The 26717-nt window shown below is 49.4% G+C and overlaps 3 protein-coding genes and 1 long non-coding RNA gene across 4 annotated transcripts; 2 read left to right on the plus strand and 2 right to left on the minus strand.

Moving 5' to 3' along the window:
* Positions 1 to 68: 68 nt before the first annotated feature.
* LOC120691705 (LOB domain-containing protein 4-like) lies at positions 69 to 2506 on the minus strand. Its single transcript, XM_039974864.1, has 2 exons — positions 2270 to 2506; positions 69 to 844 (listed from the first exon to the last, which is right to left on the minus strand). The coding sequence occupies exons 1-2, from the start codon at positions 2504 to 2506 to the stop codon at positions 470 to 472; spliced, it is 612 nt and encodes a 203-aa protein (XP_039830798.1). The 3' UTR covers positions 69 to 469.
* A 3873-nt stretch (positions 2507 to 6379) lies between these two features.
* On the plus strand, positions 6380 to 9343 carry LOC120688741 (protein FAR1-RELATED SEQUENCE 5-like). The gene is made up of 5 exons (XM_039971119.1): positions 6380 to 6475; positions 6661 to 6859; positions 6947 to 8707; positions 8790 to 9052; positions 9143 to 9343. Exons 1-5 carry the CDS (start codon positions 6380 to 6382, stop codon positions 9341 to 9343), a joined length of 2520 nt encoding a protein of 839 aa, XP_039827053.1.
* Positions 9344 to 14755: 5412 nt separating this feature from the next.
* LOC120692998 lies at positions 14756 to 16249 on the plus strand. Its single transcript, XR_005682814.1, has 2 exons — positions 14756 to 14867; positions 15355 to 16249. It is a non-coding gene; the product is annotated as an uncharacterized LOC120692998 (long non-coding RNA).
* A 238-nt stretch (positions 16250 to 16487) lies between these two features.
* LOC120692997 (CDPK-related kinase 3-like) lies at positions 16488 to 19820 on the minus strand. Its single transcript, XM_039976403.1, has 5 exons — positions 19292 to 19820; positions 17331 to 17441; positions 17131 to 17193; positions 16860 to 17027; positions 16488 to 16768 (listed from the first exon to the last, which is right to left on the minus strand). Exons 1-5 carry the CDS (start codon positions 19313 to 19315, stop codon positions 16664 to 16666), a joined length of 471 nt encoding a protein of 156 aa, XP_039832337.1. The 5' UTR covers positions 19316 to 19820; the 3' UTR covers positions 16488 to 16663.
* Between the last annotated feature and the right edge of the window lie 6897 nt (positions 19821 to 26717).

Raw genomic sequence — 26717 nt, forward strand, 5'->3', positions numbered from 1 at the left:
ATTACAAAAGTTGGCAGATAATTCCCAAAACGCAGACAAGAAAAGGTTGACATTAGGACAGACAAAGATAATAAACGTTATCTGCATTTTCCATGGCAGAGTTCAACTGTTTAACCAAGCAAATGCTACGAGCAAGGAGAAGGTTCTTGCAATGCATAGCACACCAATTACTGTAATGGTGTTCCACCTTCTCATCATGGAAGGACAGCCAAAAACCAAGCCCTGGACATACATACTAGAAGAAGGTATAGGAGAAGGTCTCTACGCTCACCTTCCTCCTAGTGTCACGCTGTTACAGCGCACACACACCATATACCTGATACTATATACCAACTGCTACCGGACCACCCATCTGTGACTCAAAAACAGCACCTGATCACACACTAAAATCAGCTAAAAAGAACCTAGCTTGACCTGACCCAGAACCAGAAGCACCTGATGCAGTCAGAGTCAGCTGCTGCCTCCAATCCTAGTAGGACCAGAACTGGGCGTCGTCCATGCCGGGCTGGTCCACCACCATGTCCAGCAGCTCCGGCGTGGCCTTGAAGTGCGCCTCCGGCTCCGCCGTCTTCGGCGACGACATGGACGACGGCGAGCCGGCGTAGCTGCTGCCCCCGCCGCCGCCGCCGCGCGCGGCCTTGAGCCGGTGCACGATGTAGTCGTTGCTCATCTTGAGCCTGACCATCTCGGCCTGCGCCAGCGCCAGCTGCGCCTGGAGCGCCTCCACCTGCTGCTGCAGCGACGAGATGGCGCCCACGCAGCCGTAGACCGGGTCCCGGACGCGCGCGTTCGCCTCGTACACCAGGCTGCTCACCGCGTCCCCTCGGTGCTGCACCGGGATCTCCTGCAGTTCAATAGAAAAGAAAAAGTTTCAGTCTTTCAGAGAAATGAGCACCGACAGTGCAAGGATCCACCCGGTGGACATCACAAGTAGAAGTAGTAGAAGATACACATGAAAATGAAATGCAGCAGAATACAAGTTCACACATGGTAGAAAAAAAAAACACTATCAGATCAGGACCAATAGGAGGTAGTAGCTGCTGGGTTACTACTGGAGGTCTTGCTCCGAGAAAGAAAGATTGACAGAAAAGATCGACGACATGTCTGCATGTTTGGTGGCGGCCGAAAGTTTCTTTTTCGAACACCATGTGCATTCCATGCCTGGAGACGGCGACGGCCGTGCACTGCTGCCGGCGGCTCGACACATGGGGGAAAATCTTTGAATCTGTGGATACGGTCAAGAGCCGGGTGGCAAATCACTGTCGATTCTAATAAACTTTGTACTACCAAACAGACATCCATGTCGCCGGGGGCACATGCTGATGAAACCGCAGCCGCAAATCTGATTGGCCGGCTCGCCTCCTCGCGATCTCTGTGTTTTGGTTCGGTTTGCTGCTGCTCTGCTCATGATTGGATCGGGTGGCCACATGACGGGCCCCGGTGGCGTGTGTGCAGCGAAAGCGATGCACCATTTGCCCATGCCTTGTGGAGCTCATGATGGAGAGACCGAGAGAGTTCTTGGCAGGGTTGCTGAAGAGCAAGTGTAGACTTGTGTCGTTCTGTTGATCTGTGCCCAAGGACTGTTCATCTCAGGAACGTGACTGTAGAGGTGTGCAGAGGCTCGAGAGCAGGTAGATTTGGGGGAAAGTGGATCAAGCTTCCGGATCAAGAGTGTATGCAAGTGGCTAAAGCAGCATGATCCCTAAAAGTGTGGCCAGTAGGTAGGATCGGAGAAGGCTTTGTTAATCACTAGATATAATTAAAGCTTGCTACTTTTGGCAAAGCAGTATACCTGAGACGCAGACAAGTCATGAGTCTGATTGCCATGAGCCCATGACTAATTTAACGCTTTCAAGTTCGAACAATATCCATCCTCTACAGCACACATTGACAAACTGTAGTCTAGACCGAAGCAAATAACACCGTATCTGACTGAGGAACCAGCATAAGGGGGAAACGAGAGACTTGACCCTTGCCAGAGTAGATCAATGCATACACACATACAGTAACATGAGAAGAACTACTTCAACTGTGGAATCAGAAGTAACTCTGCCTTAAATGACTAGGAATCAGAAGACACAGGGAAAGTAGTTGACTGAAACAATTGCAGAAGAGTGCCACACGGTGGCATGATCAACTACTACAGAGGCACGGAAGCATCAATCCGTCATGAACATTCATACTGTTCAGAGAGGGGAAGTCAAGGGCTCAAGACGGCCAACGATCGTGTAAGCGTGCAGACAGAGTAGAGTGGGCGCGCAGCGCATACCTGGAGCAGCTTGCTGACATTGCTGGCCCCGAACACCTTGTGCACGTTGGCGAACTTGTGCGGCTCCCCGGGCGGGAAGTAGGGCGCGAAGACGCAGCTGGCCGCGCACCGGCGGCGCAGCAGCTTGCACGCCGCGCACGGCGCCGACCCCGACGCCGAAGCCGCTCCTCCGGTTCCGGCTCCCCCCGCCCTCCCGCCGCCGGGCGTCCCCACTGCCACCGCCACCGCGTCCCTCATCGCCAACGCCAGGCCAGCAACGATCGCTGGAGTGGAGACTGGACTCGGCCGGAGCAAGTAGATAGATGCGGCTGTTGCCAAATTGGGAGGCTGGGCAAGATAGGTGCGCAGGCAGGCACAAGGACGGGGCAGGTTGGTTGGGCTGCCTCTGGCTGGCTGCCTTGGGTCTCGACGTCGTCTCGTATCGGAAACGGGAGCCCTTTTTAGTGGAGGCAGGAGGGGCAGGGGGGCAGAGATCAGAGCAGAGCTCAGCTCGGGGAGGAAGGAAAAAGGCAGGGAGAGGTCAAGGACAGTGGCAGTTGAGGCGTCTCCGCGTCTGTCTTCTTGGGCTAGAGAGAGGAGGACAGAAGGACAGTGAGCAGTGAGGCCGGGACAGGAAGAGATCGTGGCGCGCGCGGCACGTCGCATCATGCGTGCTCCCCCTCCCGTCGACGCACCCACACCACCATCGATTTGCTTCGTCTCACGGGCCGCGCCCTACCTTTGACCGAGATCGATCTCAATTGGTTCATCCCCTCCCCATTGATGATGCAGTTGCAACGCGATGGAGCCCAAGGAAGGAACACACGGAAAAAAAGAGACGCAGCAAAGCCATGGCACGCATGCTAATTGCGGCCGCGCCGGAGGATGGATGGATGGACGGAGTGCCGCCGTGCTAATGGCTGTCGGCTGCGGCTGTCGGCCGGCCGAATCATTCGCGCATGATCCACAGAGGCTTTGCTCCCAGGTTGCCGCCGCCCGTTGATTCCCCTCTGCTTTGGTAAATAGACACTCTTATCAGTATGCTTTGCCGTCAGTCAAGAAGGTGAAATCCTTAAGAGGATGGAGTAGATCTGAAAGGTGAATCTAATCTGCCGGTGAATGTGTCACTCGGGTGAGTGAGATCTGCGCACCAGTGATCGACTCCTGGCACTAGTGGCGGAACAGAGCCGGGCCGATTGACGCGGACGGATAGGTTAGCCTGTCGGCTGATTAACCGAAGGGAAATCTCTGTCGATCCTTGTTTGATTTCGATTCTCATCAGGCCAAGGCGAGGCCCCATCATTTCCATCCAGGTCTCTGTGGGACGGCGGGCGGTGTCGTCGTGCCGGGGACGGACAGGATGGGTCACCGCACCGCACCTCGCCGCCGCAGCCCCCTGGCGTGCCGGCGTCAAACCGAGCCCCTTTTGTCTGTACCTCCCGCGCCCAGCAGCGACCGCCGTCATGCCCACTAGATTAGCCGTGCACCCTCTCTCTCTTTGTCTGGCCCAAGAGCAACTACAACAGATTGATTTTCCGCTTTTCCCTTTCCACTTTTTCTTAATATAGAGAATTAATGTTAAAAAATCTACTCCACCAGATTGATTTTCCATCTCCCTTTCCCCTTTATTTTTTCTCAATCCCCAATAATTTTCCTTCAATCCCCAATAAAAAGGGGAGACATCACATCTCCCTTTCCATATAGAAAAGGGGAAAATCAATCTGCTGGAGCACTTCTTCCATATATGTTGAAATTGAGAAAGGGGATTTTCCTATATGGTGAGAAAAAAGAAAGGGGAAAATCAATCTGTTGGAGTTGCTCTAATGGCCTTTGCCATTTGGAGGCACCAATCCATGCCCTTGTTTAGTTGCAAAATTCAAAATTTCAAATCTATCACATCGAAAAAAAATCTTACATGCATAAGTATTAAATCTAGATGAAATAAAAAACAAATTACACAGTTTGCTTATAAATTGCGAGACGAATCTAATGAGTGTAAGTAGACTATGATTAGATGCTAAATTGCTATATCAATTGCTACAGTACATATGCTCTAATAATAGATTAATTAGACTCATTAGATTCGTCTCGTAGTTTACAGATAAATTCTGTAATTAGTTTTGTAATTAATCTATATTTAATACTTCAAATGTGCAAAAAAATCAATTTCAAAAAATTTACAGGCGCAACTAGACCCATGTTCCGGCCCGCTCGCTTTTGCTCCCCCCCTCCATTTTTTTTCTGTGCTCCCGGGGCACACATTGCCATTGCTTGCTGCTAAAGAAAGCCATGAGCGAGCGGGCGAGCATGATAATTGACGTGCTTCAAGTGGTGTGGCGATTAGACCATTCGCACTCCATGGCTCCACCGTCCCGCTATACAGATAGAGTTGTTTTTAGAGTGGAAATCGCCTGCAGCCCATGACTCCACCGTCACCTCCACCGTGGGGGAGCAGCCGATCCCCTCCATCTGCAGAGTGGTACGGCGTCCACCCCAATCACTGTGCCGCTGCGGGCCCCGGACAGAGAAGAGGGAAGGTGCGGTTGGGTGGTGGTTGTGGTGGGATGAATATAATATGTAGTAGTGGGGTATAGAGTTAAAATGTAGAGTTGATGGAATGCGGGTGAAGTTGGTGTAGGAAAAAGAATCTCGCTGACTAGGTAGGAATATTCTTTTTAGAGTTGAAATTTAGAGGAGATGGGGTGTGGATAGCCTTAGGGGGTGTTTAGATTGAGGGACTTCAAAAAAGTCCTAGGGACTTTTTAGTATTTAGAAGTATTAAATAAATATTAATTATAAAACTAACTGCAGAACCCTGGGGCTAAACTGCGAGACGAATCTAATGATGTATCTTAATCTATGATTAGCGAATGGTTACTGTAGCATCACTGTAGCCAATCATCGATTAATTAGGCTCATTAGATTCGTCTCGCGAAAAAGCACTCAGCTGTCAAAAAACATTTATAAACAGATTTTATTTAATAATATAAAATAGTAAGATTCCTTTTGATGTGATAGGGACTTTTGGAAAAAGTCCTGGAGCCAAACAGGCCCTTAGGACGGCCGCCGTACGGCGTCTCGTCATCGCTTTTCATCTAACCTCCCCGCACCAGTCTCTCTCGCTCCAATCATCCGCCGCGGTAATCAGCGCCAAGGAACATCAGGAACAAGAACAGAGGGATTGGAACAGTGGCGAGCGATAGTGCAGGGTACGGACCGGCAGCAAGCAGGACCATATCTTCCATGGCAGCGATCTCTGACGCAGACGCCCTCCGCACGGCCGCACGTCGCTGTGTCGGGGGCGAGCGGCCGCGCGCCGGCGAGGCAGTTGCGTTGCGTCGTCCATCCTCCATCGTGCCTCGCCAGGAGGAGAGGAAGAAGCAGCGGCAGCCGGTAGCAGGTACCTGCAGTCTGCAGCAGCAGCCGTGTACACCGGCGGCAGTGCTCTGCGGCGCGGCGGAGGCAGACAGCCCAACCGCCCGACAGTGCCGCCCCGGTTTCTCGTGTTCTTTGGACACGATCATGTCACTGCAGCTCCGCTGTTCTCAGTCCAGTGAATGTTTGAATCGATCCACACTCCTCAGAGAAGAGGCTCCCTGCCAGACAAAATCTGCGGCTGTGCGCGCTGTGGAGTGTACATGGATCAGACGCGGCGGGTTCGTGAACCTGCCTTCCACAGGTTCACTGCATCAATCAATCATGACGAGTGTTGGTCGGTATACATGTACATTGTACGGCTGGAGCTTGTGTGTCCCCTTTGCGTGTCTCGATCCGTGTCTCCCCATGCATCAACGACATCCGTGCCTCTTAAAAAATGTGGACCCTCTTTTGTTATCTCCGTCCGCACCGCATGCAAGAAACGGAACGGAGCCGTCCGTCTGGTCCGTCTCCCCAAATAATCACATGGCCCCACATTAATTTCCCGCCAACTGAATGAAATGGAGGCGGCAAAAGGCATTAGACAAAGGAAAATGGCGTCAATTTCGATAGGTGGTTCCATCAAATTAGCATCTAATACGGAAGGGTAACTAGATTAGTATTCTTCTCGTTTGTCTCAATCTACATAACAATTGCATCTCAGCAAATTGTATCTCAATCTACACAACAATTACATCTCAGCCAATTCTCTCCATGCCTGACGAGATCAGTGCCGACTACATGGGGGCATCTCAGGCGATCCCGCCAATGGCTGACGAGCCTAACTACATGGACTCCGATTCTCCACAGGTACCCAAATCTTGATACCACCTCTTGGTGTTGTCACATCCTCAGAAAACTTCTCTAGATAAATATTCCCTCATCTGGCACAATAAGAACAAAGTTAGAAAGTGCAAGTCATAATGGATTACCATTCATAATCTGTCTATACTTGTTTTGTTTATACAAATATATTTGAAATGCCTATGCTTCAGACCGAACCTAGTCAAGTAGAAAATTGTACAGAAGACAGGATACCAAAGGTTGGTATGAAATTCTGCACTGAAGAAGAGGCATACCAATTTTACAATGCCTATGCTCGAGACAAGGGTTTTAGTATTCGAAGGAGCAGTTCACATAATGTGAAAAACAGCACCACCATAAAGAATAGAACCTTCTGTTGTTCTCGTGAAGGTATTAAATCACTTTGTTATTGTGCCTTTTCTTCATCATTAGGGATATAACATCAATTTGATCAATTATTTATTTATTTATCAATAGGTGTTCGGCGTCCTGATAAAAGAGAAGAATCTTCCGGCTATAGTAGACCAGAGACACGATGTATGTGTCAAGCTCGCATGAAGATAAGTCTCACAGATGGATTGTACTGCATCTATGAGTTTGAGCCTGAACATAATCATATTCTTGCTAGTAGCAGTCAAGTTCATCATTTAAGATCTCAAAGAAAAATAACAGAAGCACAACTCGCGAGTGTAGAAAATGCTAAAGCAGTCGGCATTTCAAATAAAGCTACCTTTGATCTCATGGCAAAAGAAGCAGGTGGAGTTGAGAATCTTGGATTTACTCGTGAAGATATGAAGAATAAATTGTATTCAAAGAGGTCACTACAGACAAACTATGGGGACACAGGAGGAGTATTGGAATATCTAGAGAAAAAAACATCAGAGGATGGGAAGTTTTTCTATTCCATTCAGGTTGATGAGGATGACTTGATAACAAATATTTTTTGGACAGATTCTAAAATGGTTGCAGACTATGAACTTTTTGGTGATGTTGTTTGCTTTGACACAACATACAGAAAATTAAATGATGGACGTCCATTTGGTTTGCTAGTTGGAGTGAATAATCACAAGAAGACAACAATTTTTGGTGCTGCACTTTTGTATGATGAAACTGCAGAGAGTTTTGTTTGGCTTTTCAACACATTTTTAACTGCTATGTCAGGGAAAAAACCAAAAACTATTTTAACCGATGAAGATGCAGCCATGGCAAAAGCAATCAAGATAGTACTACCAGAGACTCATCACAGAATTTGTGTTTGGCATATGAACCAGAATGCTTGCAAGCATCTTGCTGGAGTTGTGGAGGACTATAAGAAGTTCAATAAAGATTTTCAAAACTGTATTTATGATCAAGAGGAGGAGGAGGAATTTATAAATACATGGAACAATTTGCTAGACAAGTATAAGCTACAAAACAATGAATGGCTGCAAAGATTATTTGATAAAAGGGAGAAATGGGCCTTAGCGTATGGAAGAAATACCTTTTCTGCTGATATGGTTAGCACTCAAAGAAGTGAAAGCATGAACAATGAGTTGAAGGGGTACATTAGTGTCAAATATGACATACTTACCTTTTTCGAGCACTTTGAAAGGTTGGTGGCAGATAAAAGAAATGAGGAGGTAAAATGTGATTTCAAGGCAACACAAAGTACACCTAAGTTGAAATCTGAGTTGAGAATACTAAGGCATGCAGCAAGAATTTATACTCCAACCATATTTAAGGTATTCCAAGAGCAAGTGATGCAAACACTGAATTGTGATCTGTTCTATTGTGGTGAAAGTAATGCTGAAAAGGAGTACAAAGTAAAGGTTTATGGTAGGAGGAATGAACATGTCGTGAAGTTTTCTGCATTGGAAGTTGAAGTAAAGTGTAGCTGCAAAAAGTATGAATTTGTTGGAATCTTATGCTGTCATGCGTTGAAGATACTTGATATCAACAATATCAAAAAAATTCCTGAACATTACATACTAAATAGATGGACAATTGATGCAAAAGTAATTCATATAAAGAGCAATTCTGAGACACATGAAGATCCCAAAACAAAGTTATCAAAACGCAGACAGGAGTTATGCAGGATGTACATTCATTTAGCTAATCGAGCTGCAGAATCTGATGAAACGTACTTAATGGCTGTGAATAATGCGCAAAAATTAGCAGAAGATGTGGAGAAAAGCCTAAAAATAAGACCTGATTCAGATGTTGGTACCTCATCTCATCCCGAAGGTTTGCACCCCGAAGGTTCGCACCCCAGTATAGCCTGAGTAATAATTGTGTGAACACCATACATATGACACCAAACTAATTATTATATATTTTGTAGGTACAGAAGAAGGAGAACAAACTATAAAACCAAAAGGCCTGAAGGTTAAGGAGAAGGAAATTCATGGATCTGCGAGACCTATTGGTGGTTTTGAGAAGGCAACACGGCAGAAAAAGAAGACCAAAAAAGACCCAATGGTTTCTGGTTCTGCAAAAGAGGCAAACACACAACGGAAAAAGAAAGGCAAGAATGACCCAAAGGATTGTGGTCCTATAGTGGAAGTAGATAATGTAACATATGGGCAGCCACACTACACTGACCTGGTACGAGATTTCAGTTATATTTAATTTAATACTATCAAGACTAGTCATATTTTCATTACTGATATTCGTATTCCTTTTTCTTTGGTACAGGGGCATTTAGGGACTAGCACATACCAAAATCAAATTCAGATGGCAGGTTACTATCCGGGCTACTATCCACATGGAAATGCTTTTGTGCCTCCGCCTTTCAGTTCATTCTTTGGGACCCCTAACCATGGTCAAGATACACAAGGAAATGTCACTCAGTCATTCAATCCAAATCCCTATAATGTGTTTGCCAATTTTAAGTGAAGGTCCTATCCCATTAGGAGAACCGATGAGTCATGTGCTAAACTCTACTTGTTTTTTTTTGCTAACTGGTATATTTGATTTGATAGCATCAGACTGAATGCGGAAGATTGCATCTTTATTACTGTGTCATGAAAAAATAGGGACTAGCACTAGAAAAATAAACTTGCAAAATAATGCTAGAGAGGTCATGAAAGCAACGTCACCTTCATGCTGAACAGCATCTACGAGCTGCTGCCAAATATCTTGAATCCACCATGGTGTGATGTCAGTTCGATGGACCTGAAGAGGAAAGGTAGAGTACACATTCTCATAGCACAAATCGAAATCTGCAAAGTCAAATCCAGATCCCCAATCCAAAATCAAAATCGTAGCAATCAAAACCAAAATCAGAGCTTGAATCTAGGTTCCAGTAAATATAATCAACTCACTGCTATGAGCTTGAGGTCGTTCCTGCCCAAATCGAGTTTAGCATATGAGATTTGAAAGGAATCGAGTTTAGCATATGAGATTTGAAAGGAATCGAGTTTAGCATATGAGATTTGAAAGGAATCGAGTTTAGCATATGAGATTTGAGAGGAGAGCGGACAAGCTTCGAGCTGAGAGGAAGAGGGGAAAGCGGAGGGAGACGGGTGGCTCAAGGCTGTGAGAGGAGAGGTTGAGATGCGAAAACAGAGGGAGACGGACCAGACGGACGGCACCGCACGGCGCGGACGGAGAGAATACGTGAGGGGGGCTGTCTTGAGAGGGGATCCAATACAACTTGGACACGTGTCTGGAGACACCGAAGGGGACACGCGAGGGAGACACACAAGCTTCAGCCACATTGTACATGCAGGGTCAAGTCTTAATGCATGCAAGGAGATAACCGCGAGTTTAATAAGGTTCAAGTAGACTGTAATGTTCAAAAGAGAATGTTCCAAGGCCAGTCTTTGCTCTTTCTGGCTAAAGCAAAGCTGCGCTACTATACTTGGTTTGAATGTTTTCTTCGCAAGCTTTTCCTCTTTTCAACAATCTCCTCCTGATCCTCTCACATGCATCAGAGATTCAGAGCAGCTTCTCCTTCCTCCTCTTTTTCCCCCTTCTCCTTTTTAATGGGAAAAGTGACACCAAAGAAACTTCTTTTGCTATAAGCCGCTGAACAGCCCAACTAGTAACATAAAAAAAGAACTTTTATGTTACTAGCTATATGAAACCATCTCCTAAAAAAGTACTTGTAATAACATAAAAAAGAACCACTTAACCCATCATACATGTACTAGTGCTTAGTGCTGCTGACCAGGCCATGGACTCTACTCCAATCATCACGTACGGGGCACATGAGGGTTGCTGTCAGTGATCGGTGGCTAAGGGTGCGTTTGGTTGGAGAGTGAGGTAGGAAGGAGCGGTTCCATTCTTATTTTTCGGGATGGAGCGGTTCTTACTAGAGTTGTTTGGTTGGAGCAATGGGATGACAGAATTTTTAGACCTGTTAGCCTCCGTTTGTGGGGCTCGCTCGCAGGTCATCTTCCTCCTCGAGCTCCTGACCACGCTGCCATCTCTCGGGCCCTCCACCTCGGGTCCGCCGGTATGCTAAGCCGCCCGCACGCCCGCCCGCCATGGCAGCAGCAGATCCGCCGGCGAGCGCGCTGATGGAGGAGCTCGTGGAGGAGGTCCTCATGCGGTTCCCGCCGGCGGACCCATCCCGCCTCGTCGCCACCGCGCTCGTCTGCCGGCGCTGGTGCGCGCTCGTCTCGGGCGCCAGCTTCCGCAGCCGGTTCTGGGAGCTCCACCGCGCGCCGCCCCTGCTCGGCCTCGTCTGCACCGCCGGCACCAGGGCACGCTTCGTCCCCGCCGCCGCCTTCCGCCCGCCCAGGCGGCCTCCTCCGCGGCTGGCGCGCCCTCGACACGCGCCACGGCCGCGTCCTCCTCCGCTGGGACCCCGCCCGCAAAGCCGCCAGCCCCGCGCTCGTCGTCTGGGACCTCGTCGCCGACTGCGGCGCCGGCCACTTCGTCGTCATCGTCGTCGGTAGAGAGGGAGGAAGCGAACGGCACGAGACGGCGTGGAAATGGGACGGCTCGGTTCGCCCGATTTTGCCGGACCGAGCCATCCCGAATCTGCTCCGAATATTCAGTCACGGGAATCTCTCCATCCTCAGGCTCTTGAACCAAACATGGGATGGAATGGCTCCGCTCCAGTCCGCTCGTCAACCAAACAGACCCTAAGGCTGTCTGCACCGGGTACTGGATGCCATCGGATACCCAGTCCTCCAGTATGACTTTAGCATTTTTTCCCCTAGAGCGGTGGACGCTAAAGCCTACTGGATTTTACCAGGCGGAGGAACAGCAAATAAAGGGGACGGAGCGGACGGACGGTACAGGCCACGTCAGCCTGCCCCCGCCGCCGCTCCCAATGGTCCCGCATTCGCGCCGGGCCTCGGAATGGAAGGGAGCCAAGTCCCGGCGCCGCGCGCTTGCCGCCGCTGCTGCGGACGCATGCCGCGCGCTCGCCGCCGCCGCCGCAGCCGCGCGCTGCAGCCGCGGGCGAGGTCCGCGCCGAGCCGCCGCCGCGCGGCCTTGCCATGGCCCGGCGCCACGTGTGAGCCGCCGCCGCCGCGGACGCAGGCCGCGCGCGAGCCACCACCGGGGGCAGGCCGTGCGGCCTTGCCATGGACCGGCGCCGCTTGCCATGGCTGCCGTCGGGGCAGGGGAAGGGTAGGGAGTGAAGGAGGGGACGGGGCCGTCTGCCGCGTCCAACCCGCCGCCGCCATGGACGCCGAGTAGGGAGAGGGAGGGAGGAGGGGGCGCCAAATCTGGGCGCTCCGGTGCTCGAGCATGCAGGTCTCGCCCTCTCCTCGGCGCGACGGGGCTTGAGGAGCGCCCGACCGGACCTCCGCCGGATTTGGCCGCCCGAGCTCGAGCTCGAGCCCGCGCCTCCGGGGAGGATGGGCGTCGGGGAGAAGCAGATCCGGCGCACTGCAGCTCGGCGGCGACGCTGTAGCTCCGCCATGGCCGACGGTGGAGGCCGGAGGAGGGAGGCCGCGCGGGTGGCGATGCCAGCGAGGCCGAGAGAGAGGAGGAAGGGAGGAGGGAGAGAGAGAGGGGAGGGAGGGAGAGAGAGGAGGGGGTGGGGCGGCGGGGTGGTAAAAAATAAAATGGAGACTGACAAGTGGGATCTGGGTCTTGGTAGTTAGTGTAGAGGATGTCTGTAGAGTATGAACAAGTGCGAAGAAACTGAATGTAAAAGAGAGAATATTGATGACTAAGACAGAATATACTTTTTAAAGGATGGATTTAGAATATGACAAGTGCAGACAACCTAACGCTAGCGGCTCTAGCTCTAGGCAAAGACCAGCTCCTAGGCGTGGAGTAGCCGGCCGCCGCGTAGGAGACAGTGGCATTAATGAGCTACAACCTTGGACTGCTGCCCAACAGAGCCACTGATTGATCTCCTTCTTTTCTCCTTCTCCGGTAGTACTGACAAATTAGAGCAAAGCTAATGATTAGCTTGCGGCTGCCTGCGAGACCTTTGTAGCTCATCTCTCAGCCCACTTATATAATAATTTAGCTCTCCACCATAAATACATGGCCCACTTGTCTATCTCACAAAATGTTTTGGTTATTGTGTCGAAGCTGACTGTAACCTAATAGTCCACTTCCCCTCTCTCTCTCCTCTTCTCTCACCTCTATATCAGCATTTAGCCTGCTTTTAGCCCACCATAATACTTGCTTTTAGCGATATAGATGGCCAAATGGGCCGTGTGAGATGGGTGGCACCGAAAACAACACTAAAAAACATACGCGAACACGAAACGACACGGTGGGTTTAGTGCTAGTGTCAGCACGGCACGGGGTGTAGTGCGTGGGCCGTAACCCCAGCACGCAGTGCTGGCACGGGTACGACACGGATAATGAGCCGGTACAGGTTTGGCACGGTACCTATTTGATACTAGATGTTAGACCTGATCTACTAGTCGTTAGGCTTACAGGTTTAATAGACCGGGAGCCCACGTAAGACCTGTTACAGCGACCGGCATATATATACCACGAACGACGCCTTCTCATGCTCACCTCTCGCCTCTCGCTCGCTTCTCCCGCTCTGGACGCCGGATCTGTGCCGCCGGCCGCCGATGGTCATCATCCTAAGCTATTTAGTCTTGCTCCAGTGTTACACCGTCATCCTCCTGCTCGACTCCCCTTCTCTTCTCGTCCTTGGCTGTCTGATCTAGATCGGAGCCGCGGTCGGGCCAGTGAAGCTACGTTGCGCCTCCATCATCGTCCCGGCCCGGCACTCCCGCAGGACTTCTTCCCCTTCTAGTCCCATCCTCCTCTCCCATCTCCGGTCTCCTCGAATCCGTCCCCAAACTTGAATTTTGAGTATTTTGAGCTTTTTTTGTGGTGGTAGTGCCTAGGCTGGCACTAGCATGGCGTGCTAACCGTGCCGCCGGCACGACACGGCATGGTTAAGTGCTTATAGTGTAATGCTTGGGGCCGAGTGGCCAGCACGCAGTGCCGGCACGGCACGGCACGACTAAAGCTTAGTGTCGAGTAGTGTAGCGTCGAATAGTGTCAGTGCCGAATAGTATTAGTGCAGTGTCGGACCGGGCCGCACGTTTGAACATCTATACTTTGCGATACTCCTGACTGCCGCTGATACCACTGTCAACTTTGTCCAATGTGTAACATGATTCTGCCTTTTCTTTGGAGGACCACATGATACTGCTGTGCTTGGAAATTGAAAAGGTGTTTGGCCTTGCTACTGACAAATGGAAAAGGAAGACAAAAAAAAAATGCTAGGCAGGTCCATCCCATTTCTAGTTTCTTCCCACGTTTCGAGCTTTGTCAGGACTCAGGTTAGAATCCATGTGAATTTGTTGGTGCGGCCATTTGCCTCTGGGCAATGCCTGTTTAATCCGGGTTTACTAGATCGAACGAGTGACGACGCTGAGGTGGTCTGAATCTGTTGCGGAAGAGCATGTTCAGAACGGTAGCATCACTGCATCAGGCGTGGAAACAGTTGCATCAGGCCTTGGAAGCCCTCTTCCCCCGCCGGGATCTCCGTCGTTTCCCCGCACTGGCAGCCCACTCGGAGTCCAGCACGCGCCTTTGAAAGCCTGTTGCTTGGATTTTCCGGCCCGGATGCGCCCAATTTTCAGGGGGGAATACGGCCCAATTTTCTGGTGTCTCGAAGTCCTCGCTCAAAAAGAAAAAAAAAAGGCCTCGACTTACTCGACTCGCGGAGTCGAGCGGGAGAGCGCCGCTGCCGCCTGCCGATCTCCTCCGACAACCTCGCGCCGGCAGCGTCTCCTCCCCCGGCGTCTCTACGGCGACCTCTTCCTTCGCATCAGATGGATCCCCCTCCTCTCCCCCTCACCACGCATTTCCCTGTGCTCCCGCTAGGGTTTCTCCTCTCCTCTCCTCACACCTTTTTCTTGTAGATCCTGTTGAAGCAGAGAAAGCTAGACCCGGACGTTGGCTGAATGCAGTGAGCGGACCACATGCTCCTCTTCCTCACCCTGGCACTTCCTAGGTCGTCCGCTTGTTCCAGGTAAAAGCAAGCGGATCCAACTTCCTGCATCAGTTTTAAATTTTTCTCTACTAGTTTATCATCATTTTTTTTGTGGAGTTATGCTACTTCATGCTGTCAACCATAGCTTAGACAGCAGTTCACCGATTATAGCACGTTTCAATTTGTCATCGGATTGTGATACTTCCTGGTTCCTTCCTAGTTCCTGTCTTTATTATATCAAGAGGTCCAGGATGTTATCCTTTTCCCTGCCTCATGAGTATTATTGCTGGCATCCTTTTCCTGTCAGGATATTATATAAGTTCACATTTGATAGTACAGTTTGAATTATCATACAAATCCTGATGTTCGACTAATTTGGCTAAAGAGAAAAATTAGGTATGTCTCTTTGAATATGCTCAGTGTACTTAGTTAACACTTGTCTGATCAGATCTGACAAGAAAAATAAGTACGGTTACAAAAGATGAATAGCTAAACTAAGCCATGTGTCAATTTGTGTTACCTGCAGAGTGCTCAGTGGAAGTGCATGATATGAAAACTGAAGAAAAATCAGATATGTTTCTTTGAACATGCTCAGCATATGGTTTTCTGAAATACTTTTCAATATTTGGTCTTGCACATGAAATTTGACTGTTGATATGCTTTTCTAGAGTAGATTGCCAATACTTGTTCTAAAGACAATATTTTGCCAACCCTTTAGTTGTAACTATATACTATTGGTTATCATATTTTTTGGTGCTGGTATGGAGTTATGGACTGAATGTTCTAATAGTAGTATTGATTTATGGTATGATAATATACAATCTGGTGGTTCAAAAATACAATATTTTATTAAATCAGTATCTGGTAGCCTCTCAAATAAAATATTTGCTAGCTTAACATTTTTTTTGGTTCAGCATCTGTTAGCATTCAGCATGATATATGTATTTTGTTTTTTGTTTTTGTTTTTTAGCTCAGAATTCAGCATTCTATAGCCTCTTGAGTTTATTTGGTCCCTGCAATGCATTCAATATTTAGCATTCATCTTATGAGTTTTTTTTTCAAGTTACTTGCAGAGCACTTGGTGGAAGAAATACATAGAAGCTAATTTTTTTTTGTGATAGGAATGGTGCAAGTGCGGTTTATGGTTGATTATCGTGTTGCTGTGAATTAAACATCGCAAGTAGCTCGCATGTTGCTTCTGCTTTTATTCATCCATGTTATTTTTCTTTGGTTTTCTTAGAAGAAACTATTACCTAGCTAGTAATTTATCTCCATGGTCTGTTATTTATTATTTGGTCAAAGTAGTTTGTAATATAGGATTTGCATGGTGTGAATCATTTTGGCCATGTCTCATCGTGACTATGTTGCTACTAGTCGAGATGGATTAAGCTTATATGGAATAGCATATGCGTTTTACTCAAGGACCATACAGTAACTATTCTGCTATTTTGGATTATATCTTCATAATATATGGATTAAGCCTATATGGAGTAGTATAACATCTGGCACTTTGTACATGGACTAGTAAAACAACATTGCCTACTGCTTCTCTATTGCAATACACACCGATGAATATAATTAAAGCAGGCAAGTTCCAACGGACAGAGGATTTTAACCACTACTTGCGTTCGCTTTCCGTCCCCCCCCCCCCCCCCCCCCCCCCTCTCTGTCTCTCTCTACAAGAAGCTAAACCACCAGAAGAAAAGAGACAAAACACCAGCATCCCTCCAACACCCCATGAACAAAACCAATGGAAGTATGGAACCAATTCAAGTAATTACCAGCGCAGCAAAAGAATCAATGGTGCCGCCTTGCGTCGCCCGCGCTTCGCATAGTCATCCAAGCAACAACTTGGTGTAGCCTAGAAGGCTAAGCTTGCCATCCGACGGTTTAATCCAGCCGCGCACGATGGAATACGGCGCTGAGGAAAGATTCATCTCCTGTAAACGAGAGGAGAGGTAACTTGATTAGCATCTACACGAGACCAAAGGTTCAATTCATCATTCGGTTCAGTATAATTAGGTCACAGACCTGAGCCAGCTCCTCGATTGTGATAGCACGGTTGCCTTCTTGCTCAAAGTATTCGAATGCAGTATTGGCGATTTCTTCCCACCGTGCCACAGCCTTAAGCTGGTAAGGGCTGATTGTAGCAGCTCTGAATTCCTCGAAGTCCATTCTCATATATGCGAGTGGCTCCAGCTGGAGGTGATTACATCCATAAAATGAAACACTGAACCTTATACGGCATATACATCCAAAATGTGGAAAAAATAAAGTTGGCTATAGATTATGTATTTCATACCGCATTTAAGATCTCAAGTGTTCTGGATTCCTTCATAGCATCTGTCGAGTTCTGTAAAAGAGCCTGCATAATTAAAAGGGTGGAAAGGGAAAGTTGAGTATTGTGTCATAAACATGGAAAAAGCTTCAATATATCATAATACATGTCCAAAAATAGAATATGAGCAAGCCAACTGTAAATTTTTATTTGTAAGCACTTACCATCCTGAAGTTGTCGATACATATTCGACCATCTCTGCTGTTTGGTTCTAACAAGTTGTATTGTGCTCTGATGTAGATAAGCTCATCTTCTGTTACTGCTCTTGACAAAGCCTGCCTAATGAACGAGACAAATAAAATTAACACGATTGCAAATTGGATAATGTAATTTCAGCAAGACAGATGCAACAAGGAGAGGTAACATTAATGCATATTTTTTTCCTCGAACACGCAGGAGAGCTGCGTATCATTATATTAAGAGAGAGAAAAAATAGTCCAAATACAAAGAAACATTCCACACCTTGGACTAGAGTGAGGAACTAAAGATCTAGGATAACAAACTATTACATAAAAACATGAAACATAGGACCAGACCACAACTCGACCATCTACTAGACCTGCAACACACCCATCCTAGGGCTTACACTACCGGAAACTCCTAGTTTACCGTGTGCTTGTTACTTTGCCGTGTGCAATATCTCGGGTACACGACAAAGCCATGGTTTGCCGTGTGCTTTTTTCGGCACATGGCAAAGTCATGGTTTGCCGTGACCTTTTTTCTGTCACACGGCAAAGTCATGGTTTATCGTGACCTTTTTTCTGGCACACAGCAAAGCCAAATTTTGCCGTGTGTCCTTATTTACAGCACACGACAAACACAACACCCCCCCCCCGGCCGCATCGGCCCGGCCCAACACACGCCGGCCTGCCACCCCCTCCCCAAACCCTACCCCCTGACCCGTCTCCCTCTCCCGTCTCACACTCCCGCCGCCCCTATCTCTCCCCTCTCTCCCTGCTCCCCACCGCCCCCCATTCCCTCCTCTCCGCCGCCGTCGCAGCCCCGACCGCTGTCGCTGGATCCAAATCCGGTGTCGGGACGGCGGCTCAAAGTGGCTGCTCCAGCCTCCGACGCGTGGCCCTCTCCCTCTCCTCTCCTAGCATGGACCTAGCAGGAGGACAACGCCCGGCCGGCCTCCTCCCTCAGCCGGCTTGCCGCGGGGCCCCCTCCCTCTCCTCTCCCGGTGCGGACGAAGCGGGAGGCGTGCGATGGTGGCGGCCTCTGGTCCTCCTCCTCCGGTGGCGGTGGCGGCTCCCCCTGCTCCTCCTCTGGCGTGCGGCTCCCTCCTTCTCCTCTACCACTGCCGGATCTACGACCCCAAACCCTCTTTCCCTGGCGGGAGGCCGCACCGTCATTGGGAGGCGTGGCGGCGAGGTTGGATCCGGCCACCACGCGCCGGTCCTCCCCTCCTTCCCCAGCGGGAGGCCGCAACAGGGGACAGCGACGGCTACAACCTTTTCCTCTGGTGCTCGACGTCGACGATGGAGGGGGAGATGGCTCCAGCGGTGGCGGCGGCGGCTTTCGGTGGTAGTGGTGGTGGCGGCCTGGTGGCGTGCGGTGGCCGGCAGGGCAGCAGCAGGCAGTTGGTGGGATAGGCAACGGGGGTGCGGGCGGCGGTGGGGCAACAGCCGGGCCTGCATGGATTTCTTTTTTTATGTACCATTCATTTATTTTGCCGTGTGTCGGAAAATGCACACGGCAAAAGCAGCTTTGTCGTGTGCCCAACATAAGACACACGACAAAGAGCTCTTTGCTGACCGACGTATGTCGTGAGCGCTTTGCCGTGTGTTGCACACGGCAAAGCCTTTGCGTGTGCCCCAGGAACACGGCAAACTACCAGATTCCGGTAGTGTTAGGGCAGTAAGCTTTTTAGCCCCCGAGAGTTGCTATAGGTGGGACTCCTCCTTGAAGGCCTGCACCACCACCTGTAGGTTTGGAGAAGCTCCCTCAAACACACAAGTATTCCAATGCTTCCAAAGGATCCAGGCCCCGAGTATACACAAGGAGTTAAAACCCTTCCTGTGCTGGTTAGGAAGTCTCCTGTCAGCATGTTTCCACCAGTCAGCAAAATTCACTCCTTGTGGGTGTCAACCGACTCAAGTTTATGGGCTGCAACATGGCATACCAGAATTGCCTTGCAGAAACACATGAGATGAGGATGTGTTGAATGGTTTCCTCCTCCTGATCACAGAGTGGGCAATGCTCAGGATGAGGAAGACCTCTTTTTTGTAAACGATATGCAGTCCAACAACGATTCCGAACAGCCAGCCAGACAAATGTTTTGCATTTCCCAGGTGCCCATGACTTCCATATTTTCTTCCAAGGTTCAATGTTGATGAGCCGATAAAAAAACTCCTATATGTTGATCTTGTCAAGAATAAACCTGAGGCTTCAGGTTTCCAGTTATGAGTGTCTTCATTGTCATTGAGAGTAACACCCACCAACATGTCCCAAAGCTCAAGGTATTCAGTAAGCCAAACCAACCGAGAGCCCCTTTTATATTTGCAATCCATGAATTCCCTTGCAAGGCCTCCATTATTGTTCTCTTTTTCCTAATTCACACTGGTACACAAACGGGCAACATTTGGGACAAGACCCTCAAGACACTTGCCATGCATCCAGCGATCAGTCCAAAAAAGGTGTTCCTTCCGTTACCTTACTGTGACACCCCAGCCCAAGGGCTTAATAGAATTGATAGAATACTCATATCAACAAGTTGTAACTTCTTTTCCGGAAGCCGATCTCGAAAGAACTCCAAAGTTAAGCGTGCTTGGCCTGGAGCAATTTCGGGATTGGTGACCGACCGGGAACTTCTTCCCGGGTGCGCACGAGTGAGGAAAAAGTGCGCAGAAAAGACATGTGTTGGTCTGTGAGGATAGTCTATATCCTAGAAAGCTGCCAGATGTAAGCGGGCCTGGCCTCGGGGAGGCAGGACGTTATAGAATGGTATCAGAGCCAACTCTCGCGGTTTCACAGGCACGTACGGGCGTAAGTGCACCCGAGCAGAGTACATGTCCACGTTCCGTCTCTCCTGCTCTCTCCTCACAGCCCGCTTCCTCCTGAAGCAAAACTCCTCCAGATGACCTTCCCTGTCACAGAACTCGTAGTGGTACCTCACCTCACGCTTGGGAGGTGGAGACCTAGCCTGCGGACGGGGAGGAGCAGCCCTCTTCTTCTGGGCAACCTGGGCTGTGGCAGCAAGGAGCGTGTCGAGGGGGTTCCTCAGCGCATTGGGCTTTGGAACCCAAACCTGCTTCTGTGGAGGTGCTTTCGGTGGTTCTTTAAGCACACCATCCGCGGTCAACAAGCGAAGGCTGTGTGCTCGTGCTAGCAGTGTTTCCAGCAGCCTTGCCAATCTTACCATACAACCTGTCAAAGTCTGACTTCGTGTATGTGTAACCAACCCCAAACCCATCACCACGCTTGAACTGCTTAATCATCATGCCCAACTGCGGCTCACTGCTAGAAACCCAACTCAGAATCGCCTTAAGGTATGTGTTCTCATTCTCCAAGTTGGCTTTCTCTACCGCAAGACTATCTAAATCAGCAATCAAACCAGGGCAAACAAAGCAGTCAATAGGTGGGCTAGACTCTATGACCTTAGTCTTTCCAAAAGACTTGATCAAAGCGTTCTTCTCCTCTAGCTCCGACCTAAGCGTGGGACAAAGCTTACAAGAGCCAAGCAAAGTATGCCTAGATCTAAGCTCCTCTAGTTCACAAACAACAATAGCAAACTTGGACTGCAAAGAAGCTAGATCAGACTTGAAGATAGGGCACTCATCGCATTCAAGCACATCACTAACAATGGGAGCGTCCTTGACAAGTTCAAGCTCATGCTTGGCCTTGGCTAGCTCGTGAGACACATCAGAAAGCGAAGTCTTAGCAACATCTAAGTTCGCGACGTTCTCATCATGCTTGGCACGGAGAGCAACAAGATCATTCATGTGAGATATGCAGCCAGCGCACTCATCCTCACTAGATTTCTCCCTAGCACAAGCCAGCTCAGCCCTAAGCTTTCTACGCTCTCTAGCTGCTTCCTTAAGCAGCCTCTTCTGGTTGTCGAGAGTGGTGTACAACTCCCTAACCTCTGTATCAAGCAGGTCGATTGTGGAGTTTACCTCTGAATCGCTCTCGGATCCAGGAGAAGAGCCAGAGTGCGTCGGTGTAGCATGTCCACCCGAAGACGCACGAGCACCATCGGCTTCGCCCGCCATGGTGCAGAAGCTCTTGCGCTGACCGGCCGCCAAGCAAAGGCCGATGAAGCCGGTGGCTTCCTTGTTCCGCTTCTTCTTCTTCTTGTCGTCGTCGTCGGAGGTCGGTGAAGAAGAGCGGTCGGTGTCGGAGCTCTTGTCAAGGTCGCTGAGCTACGCCAGGAAGGCCTTCTCCCGCTTCTTGGCCTTGTACTGGAAGCGCTTCTTGAGCGACTCCTTGTCGAAGCGTCCTCCCCGGTCACGACTGCAGTGCTTGTGGCGCCGACGCTCCTTGTTGGAGCCTCCCTCGTCGCGGTCGCGGTGGTGGTAGTAGTCGAAGGAGTTGTTCTGGCCGCCGCCGGACTTCTTGGGGCAATCGACGATGAAGTGGTTCAGATCACCGCAGTTGTAGCACCCGGGGTTCTTCTTCCTCTGCCTGTTGTGGTAGACGCGCTGGAACTTGCTGATGAGGAGGCACAAGTCGTCGTCGCCCAGCGTCTCCAGCTGCTCATCTGAAACAGAAGGCAAAGAGGCAAGAGAAAAGCCAAGAGCAGAGTTAGCGTTAGAGCTCGATCCACCTGGGCCAGTCACAAGAGCGACGCTCTTGGAAGGAGGGGCACCATTGAGCTTGGCTCGTGTCTGGTTATCCACCTCCGTGGCCTTGAGCTTGCTAAAAAGCTCGTTCACGGTCAGAGTCTCATAGCCTGCAGACTCAATGATCGTGTTCACCTTGAGATCCCACACAGAGGGTCAAGTGCGTAGAGCAACTTGAGAGCCTTCTCGTGCTCTGTGTACTCAAGGACACCAGCAGATCTGTTCGCATTGACCTTGTTCACAATCGACTGAAAACGACTGAACATCAGGTCAATGCTCTTCCCTGGCTCCTGTGTGAAGTTCTCGTACTCACGCCGATGAGTCTCGAACAGTCTGGCCTTCACCTGAGGTGTACCCTCGTGGTAGTTCTCAAGGCATGTCCAAATTTTGTGGGCTTCCTGAAAACCCTGGACGCGTGAGAACTCCGCACGAGAAACGCCAGTGAACAAGGCATTGACGGCCTTGGCGTTAGCCTCGTGCTGGGTCACCTGGAGAGGTGTGGTCCGAACAGCAAGCACCTCGTAAAGCTGGTAATTTCCCAGATCTCGGCTCCCATGCTCTGCAAGAAGGCTCTCATGCGAACCTTCCAGTAGGCATAGTCCTCGTCGTAAAACACCGGAATCTTACCAAGACTTGCCATGGTCACCAAGTGGTTTTCGAACCGGTTAAGGTATTGAAAACCTCAACCTGGCTCTGATACCAATTGAGGGACCGAAACCGGCGACCAGAGGGGGAGTGAATGGGAGCCGATCTAAATTTCTTCCGAAATCGATCCGTCGGCCTATATCCCAAAATCACCGCAAACTCTACACCTAAGGTGTGTGAGAATAGCTATGAACAAGCTATCTCACAACAGCACACCCTAGAAAACTCCGCGGAAGCAAATCTGGAAAAAGTCCACAACCAGCAGCACACTGAGTCAGACCGGTCTGACTGCTAGCACATACCGGTCAGACCGGTCGGGCTGGAATTCAAAAATCCAGACCGGTTTTAGAGACCGGTCAGACCGGTCCCTTCCAGACAGCCCGAGCCCAAAGCTTCAAAAGGCAAATCTTGAGCAAGCGAAGTCCAAATTCGATGAAACTTGGAGGAAAGCTTCGTAACTACCCCGGGAACATGTCCCCAAAGGATCTCACCCAAAAGATTCACGGATCGAGAGAAATCGAGGAAAGATCAAAGAGGATTGGGGTTTAGCACAAAATCACCAATTCATGTGAACTCTCGATTCCAGTAGGTTTAGCACTCGTCTAGAAGGATTAGAATCGTCACAAAGAGTTCATCAAACCACAAATTCAAGGGTCGGTCTCCTCCAAACAAGAAACACACCAAAAGAGGAGAATTAAACCCAAAACGCAAGAGAGAAGGGGAGGACGAGATGCTCAGCACACACAAGTGAATCTCAAACAAATTTCATCCATTAAACTCAGAGGAATTCACCTATACAAAGGCTAGAGCCATCCGCCCATCATCCACCCACTAGATGAAGAGAATAGTTATAATCTAAACTCTCTTTGCGTTGGAGTCCTTGGCCCTAACCTAGAGCAGAGGCTGGGAGAAGGAAAAACTCAGAGAAAAAAAAAGACTCAAGAGACTCACCCACCCACGGGCTGGTGGGGGGTATTTATACCCGGCTGCTACGGCCAGACCGGTTAGACCGGTCCAGGGGACCGGTCAGACCGGTCGTGTCTGCAACAGCCCGCTGTACACCCTCCATCGACAACGGAGCTTCTTTCTTCGACTCGAAGTCTTTGCTGCGATGCCGCCACGTTGACGAAGTACCAGTCCGCGGTTTTGGAGGGTCCGCGAAACCCGGGTAGGTGGCCGGTTTTGAGAAAACCGCCAAAACCTCACGCGCGGGAAGATTCCCGCCTCCACGCCGTGACCCTAGACGTCGTTCCCGCCTCGGCCTTCTGACGGCCCTAGACGCCACCCGACGCCTGTCACCTCCTCGCCCGCAGCGAGGCCCTAGACGCCGTCGACGCCCGTCGCCTCCGTCAGTCCCGAGACCGACGCCCGTCACCTCCACGACTTGGCGTCTTCAACCGCCGTCCGCCTCCTTGGTTTTGTGGCGCAAACCAAGAAACACGCCTTTCGTCGTCGCTTGCGCCCTCGATCCAGGAATGGACGCCACAGCTACAGCCCGGTCCGAGCTCCGGTCCCGGCTGCCCTTCACCGCCGTCCACCGCACGGTCCATCGGTCACAGTACCTCCACGGCAGCTCCCCGTCGGCACTCGATGCCCGTGTACCTGCAATCCAAAGACCAAGCGCACGATCACACCGCACGGTTGACAATTCACTCATCACAAGCAGGATAGAGTACTCTCGTTCCTCAACATATTTGCAAGTATACATATATCGACATACCCATATCGTGTATTGGTAATAAATAAATGTCGGTGGTTGTTTTCTTATCGTTGATGGAGTCGTTCGAGCTTTCGGTTCTCATTTGGCATAATAGTCTCATTTTAATGCTCTTTCAGTTTATAATATCGACAATGTTTTTAAGAATTAAGTAAATCTTTCTACTAATATATGCTTTATCATTTTGCAAATGTGAAAAAAATAGCTTAAGGGCCCACCGTATCCCGTTCGCTCTAGGGCCCTTAAAACACTAGAGCCAGCCCTGCACCGGGTGAACAGACGTACTGGACGGTAATTGCAGTTTGTAGGCAACCGAACCCACTCTGGAGTCTGGAGATGATCTGATAGGGGCCAAAGAACTTAAAGAGAGCTTCTGACTAGCTCGTGGAGCCAACGACGATTGAACATAGGGTTGTGCCTTCAGAAATACCCAGTCCCCCACTTGAAAAGCTCGCTCGGAGCGATTCTTATCAGCTTGCCTTTTCATGCGATCCTTAGCACGGGCCAAATGCTGTTTCACTAGATCAGTCATCAATTGTCGTTCCTGTAACCATTCAGACAGATCAGGTGTAGACACTGCATCAGCGGCAGAGATGCCAAAATGTTTTGGTTCATAACCGTATAACACCAGAAACGGAGATTTTCCAGTGGCCGAATGTGTTCTGTTATTGTACCAGTATTCAGCAAGAGCAATCCAAGAACTCCACTTCGAGGGGCAAGCATGAACGAAACACCTCCGATTGACCGTCAGACTATGGATGGTACGCAGAGCTCATACTGAGAGTGACATTGGCAAGCTTAAATAGCTCTTTCCACAAATTACTGGTAAAGATACGATCTTGATCAGAGATAATGGCTGACGGCATACCAAGCAAACGATAGACTTGATTGTGGAACAATTTGGCCACTGAAGCTGCTGTAAAGGGATGCCGAAGAGGCAGGAAGTGAGCATATTTTGAGAAGGTGTCCACGACCACCAGAATACAATTGTAGCCACTGGACTTGGGTAATTCCTCCACGAAATCCATGGATATGAGCTGCCACGACATTGAAAGAACTGCAAGAGGCTGAAGCAGGCCTGGCAGTTTAGCTCTATCAGGCTTGGCTTGCTAACAAACTAAGCAGGACTGGACAAACAACTGTACTGAGGATTTCATTCCAGGCCAGGCAAACAACTGCTTAAGACGTTTATATGTAACCGGCACACCTGAATGGCCCCCAACAGCTGAAGAGTGAAATGCAGTCATAATCTTGTGATGCAAATGAGGATTGGCCCCCAGCCAAATACGGTTTTTGTACCTTAACAGACCATCTTGCAATGTATAACCAGGAACAGCTAAGGGATCCAAGGCCAACTTAGCCCGAACGGTTTGAGCAGTATCATCAGATTCATAAGAATGCAGGACTTCCTGTAACCACTGAGGGGAACTAGAGGACAGAACTGCACATTCAGACACAAAGGCATACCTTCTTGACAGTGCATCAGCCCCTTTGTTGTCCGCTCCTTTTTTATATATAATCTTGTACTGCAAGCCCAGCAACTTTGTGAACACTTTCTGCTGCCAGGGTGTATGGAGCCTCTGCTCAGGTAACTGGACCAAGCTTTTATGATCAGTGAAAATGTAGAATTCTCCCAACTGCAGGTAATGCTTCCATTGATCAACTGCAGCTAAAATAGCCATGTATTCCTTTTCATATACTGACAGACCTCGAGATTTAGGGCCCAAGGCTTTGCTGAAGTAAGCCAGAGGGTGACCTTTCTGAAGAAGAATAGCACCAATCCCTACCCCACTAGCATCAGTCTCCAAGCAAAATGGCACGGAAAAGTCAGGAAGGGCTAGCACAGGTGCTGAGCTCAAAGAGTTCTTGAGAGTCTGAAAAGCTACTGCATGAACACTAGTCCAAACAAACAATGCACCTTTCTTTAAGAGCTCTGTCAGAGGTTTAGAAATAACACCAAAGTTCCTTACAAACTTCCTATAATAACCAGCCAATCCTAGAAATCCCCTTAACTCTTTCACATTAGAGGGAGTGGGCCATTCTTGTACAGCAGACACCTTTTTTGGATCTGTAGCAACACTTGCTTGACTGATAAAATGACCAAGGTAAGAGACCTGTCTCTGTGCAAAGGAACATTTAGACAGCTTGACCTGCCACTGATCCTTGGCTAACAGCTGCAAGACCAACTCAATGTGCTTAAGATGTTCTTCATAAGATCTGTTGTATATGAGGATGTCATCAAAAAAGACTAAGACAAACTTCCTTAAGTAGGGGCCCAAAGTTGTATTCATGGCTTTCTGAAAAGTAGCAGGTGCTCCAGACAACCCAAAAGCCATCACTCGAAATTCATAGTGGTGAGGAATGTTGAGTACCTTCTCCTAGCTGTGATGAGTGAATTGTCAACC

This window comes from Panicum virgatum, chromosome 9N, assembly GCF_016808335.1.
Source record: "Panicum virgatum strain AP13 chromosome 9N, P.virgatum_v5, whole genome shotgun sequence".
NCBI classification, from domain to species: Eukaryota; Viridiplantae; Streptophyta; class Magnoliopsida; order Poales; family Poaceae; genus Panicum; species Panicum virgatum.

What these genes read in the sequence shown, in the direction of transcription:
- LOC120691705 (XM_039974864.1), bottom strand. Translation starts at nt 2,506, where the DNA reads ATGAGGGACGCGGTGGCGGTGGCAGTGGGGACGCCCGGCGGCGGGAGG. An exon ending in ATGTCAGCAAGCTGCTCCAG is followed by an intron (nt 845 to 2,269) that starts GTATGCGCTGCG and finishes ATTGAACTGCAG; the next exon opens with GAGATCCCGGTGCAGCACCG.
- LOC120688741 (XM_039971119.1), top strand. Translation starts at nt 6,380, where the DNA reads ATGCCTGACGAGATCAGTGCCGACTACATGGGGGCATCTCAGGCGATC. An exon ending in TGGACTCCGATTCTCCACAG is followed by an intron (nt 6,476 to 6,660) that starts GTACCCAAATCT and finishes CCTATGCTTCAG; the next exon opens with ACCGAACCTAGTCAAGTAGA. An exon ending in CTTCTGTTGTTCTCGTGAAG is followed by an intron (nt 6,860 to 6,946) that starts GTATTAAATCAC and finishes ATTTATCAATAG; the next exon opens with GTGTTCGGCGTCCTGATAAA.
- LOC120692997 (XM_039976403.1), bottom strand. Translation starts at nt 19,315, where the DNA reads ATGTGTTTCTGCAAGGCAATTCTG. An exon ending in GTTTCTGCAAGGCAATTCTG is followed by an intron (nt 17,442 to 19,291) that starts GTATGCCATGTT and finishes TTCATTAGGCAG; the next exon opens with GCTTTGTCAAGAGCAGTAAC. An exon ending in CAATCGAGGAGCTGGCTCAG is followed by an intron (nt 16,769 to 16,859) that starts GTCTGTGACCTA and finishes TCTCGTTTACAG; the next exon opens with GAGATGAATCTTTCCTCAGC.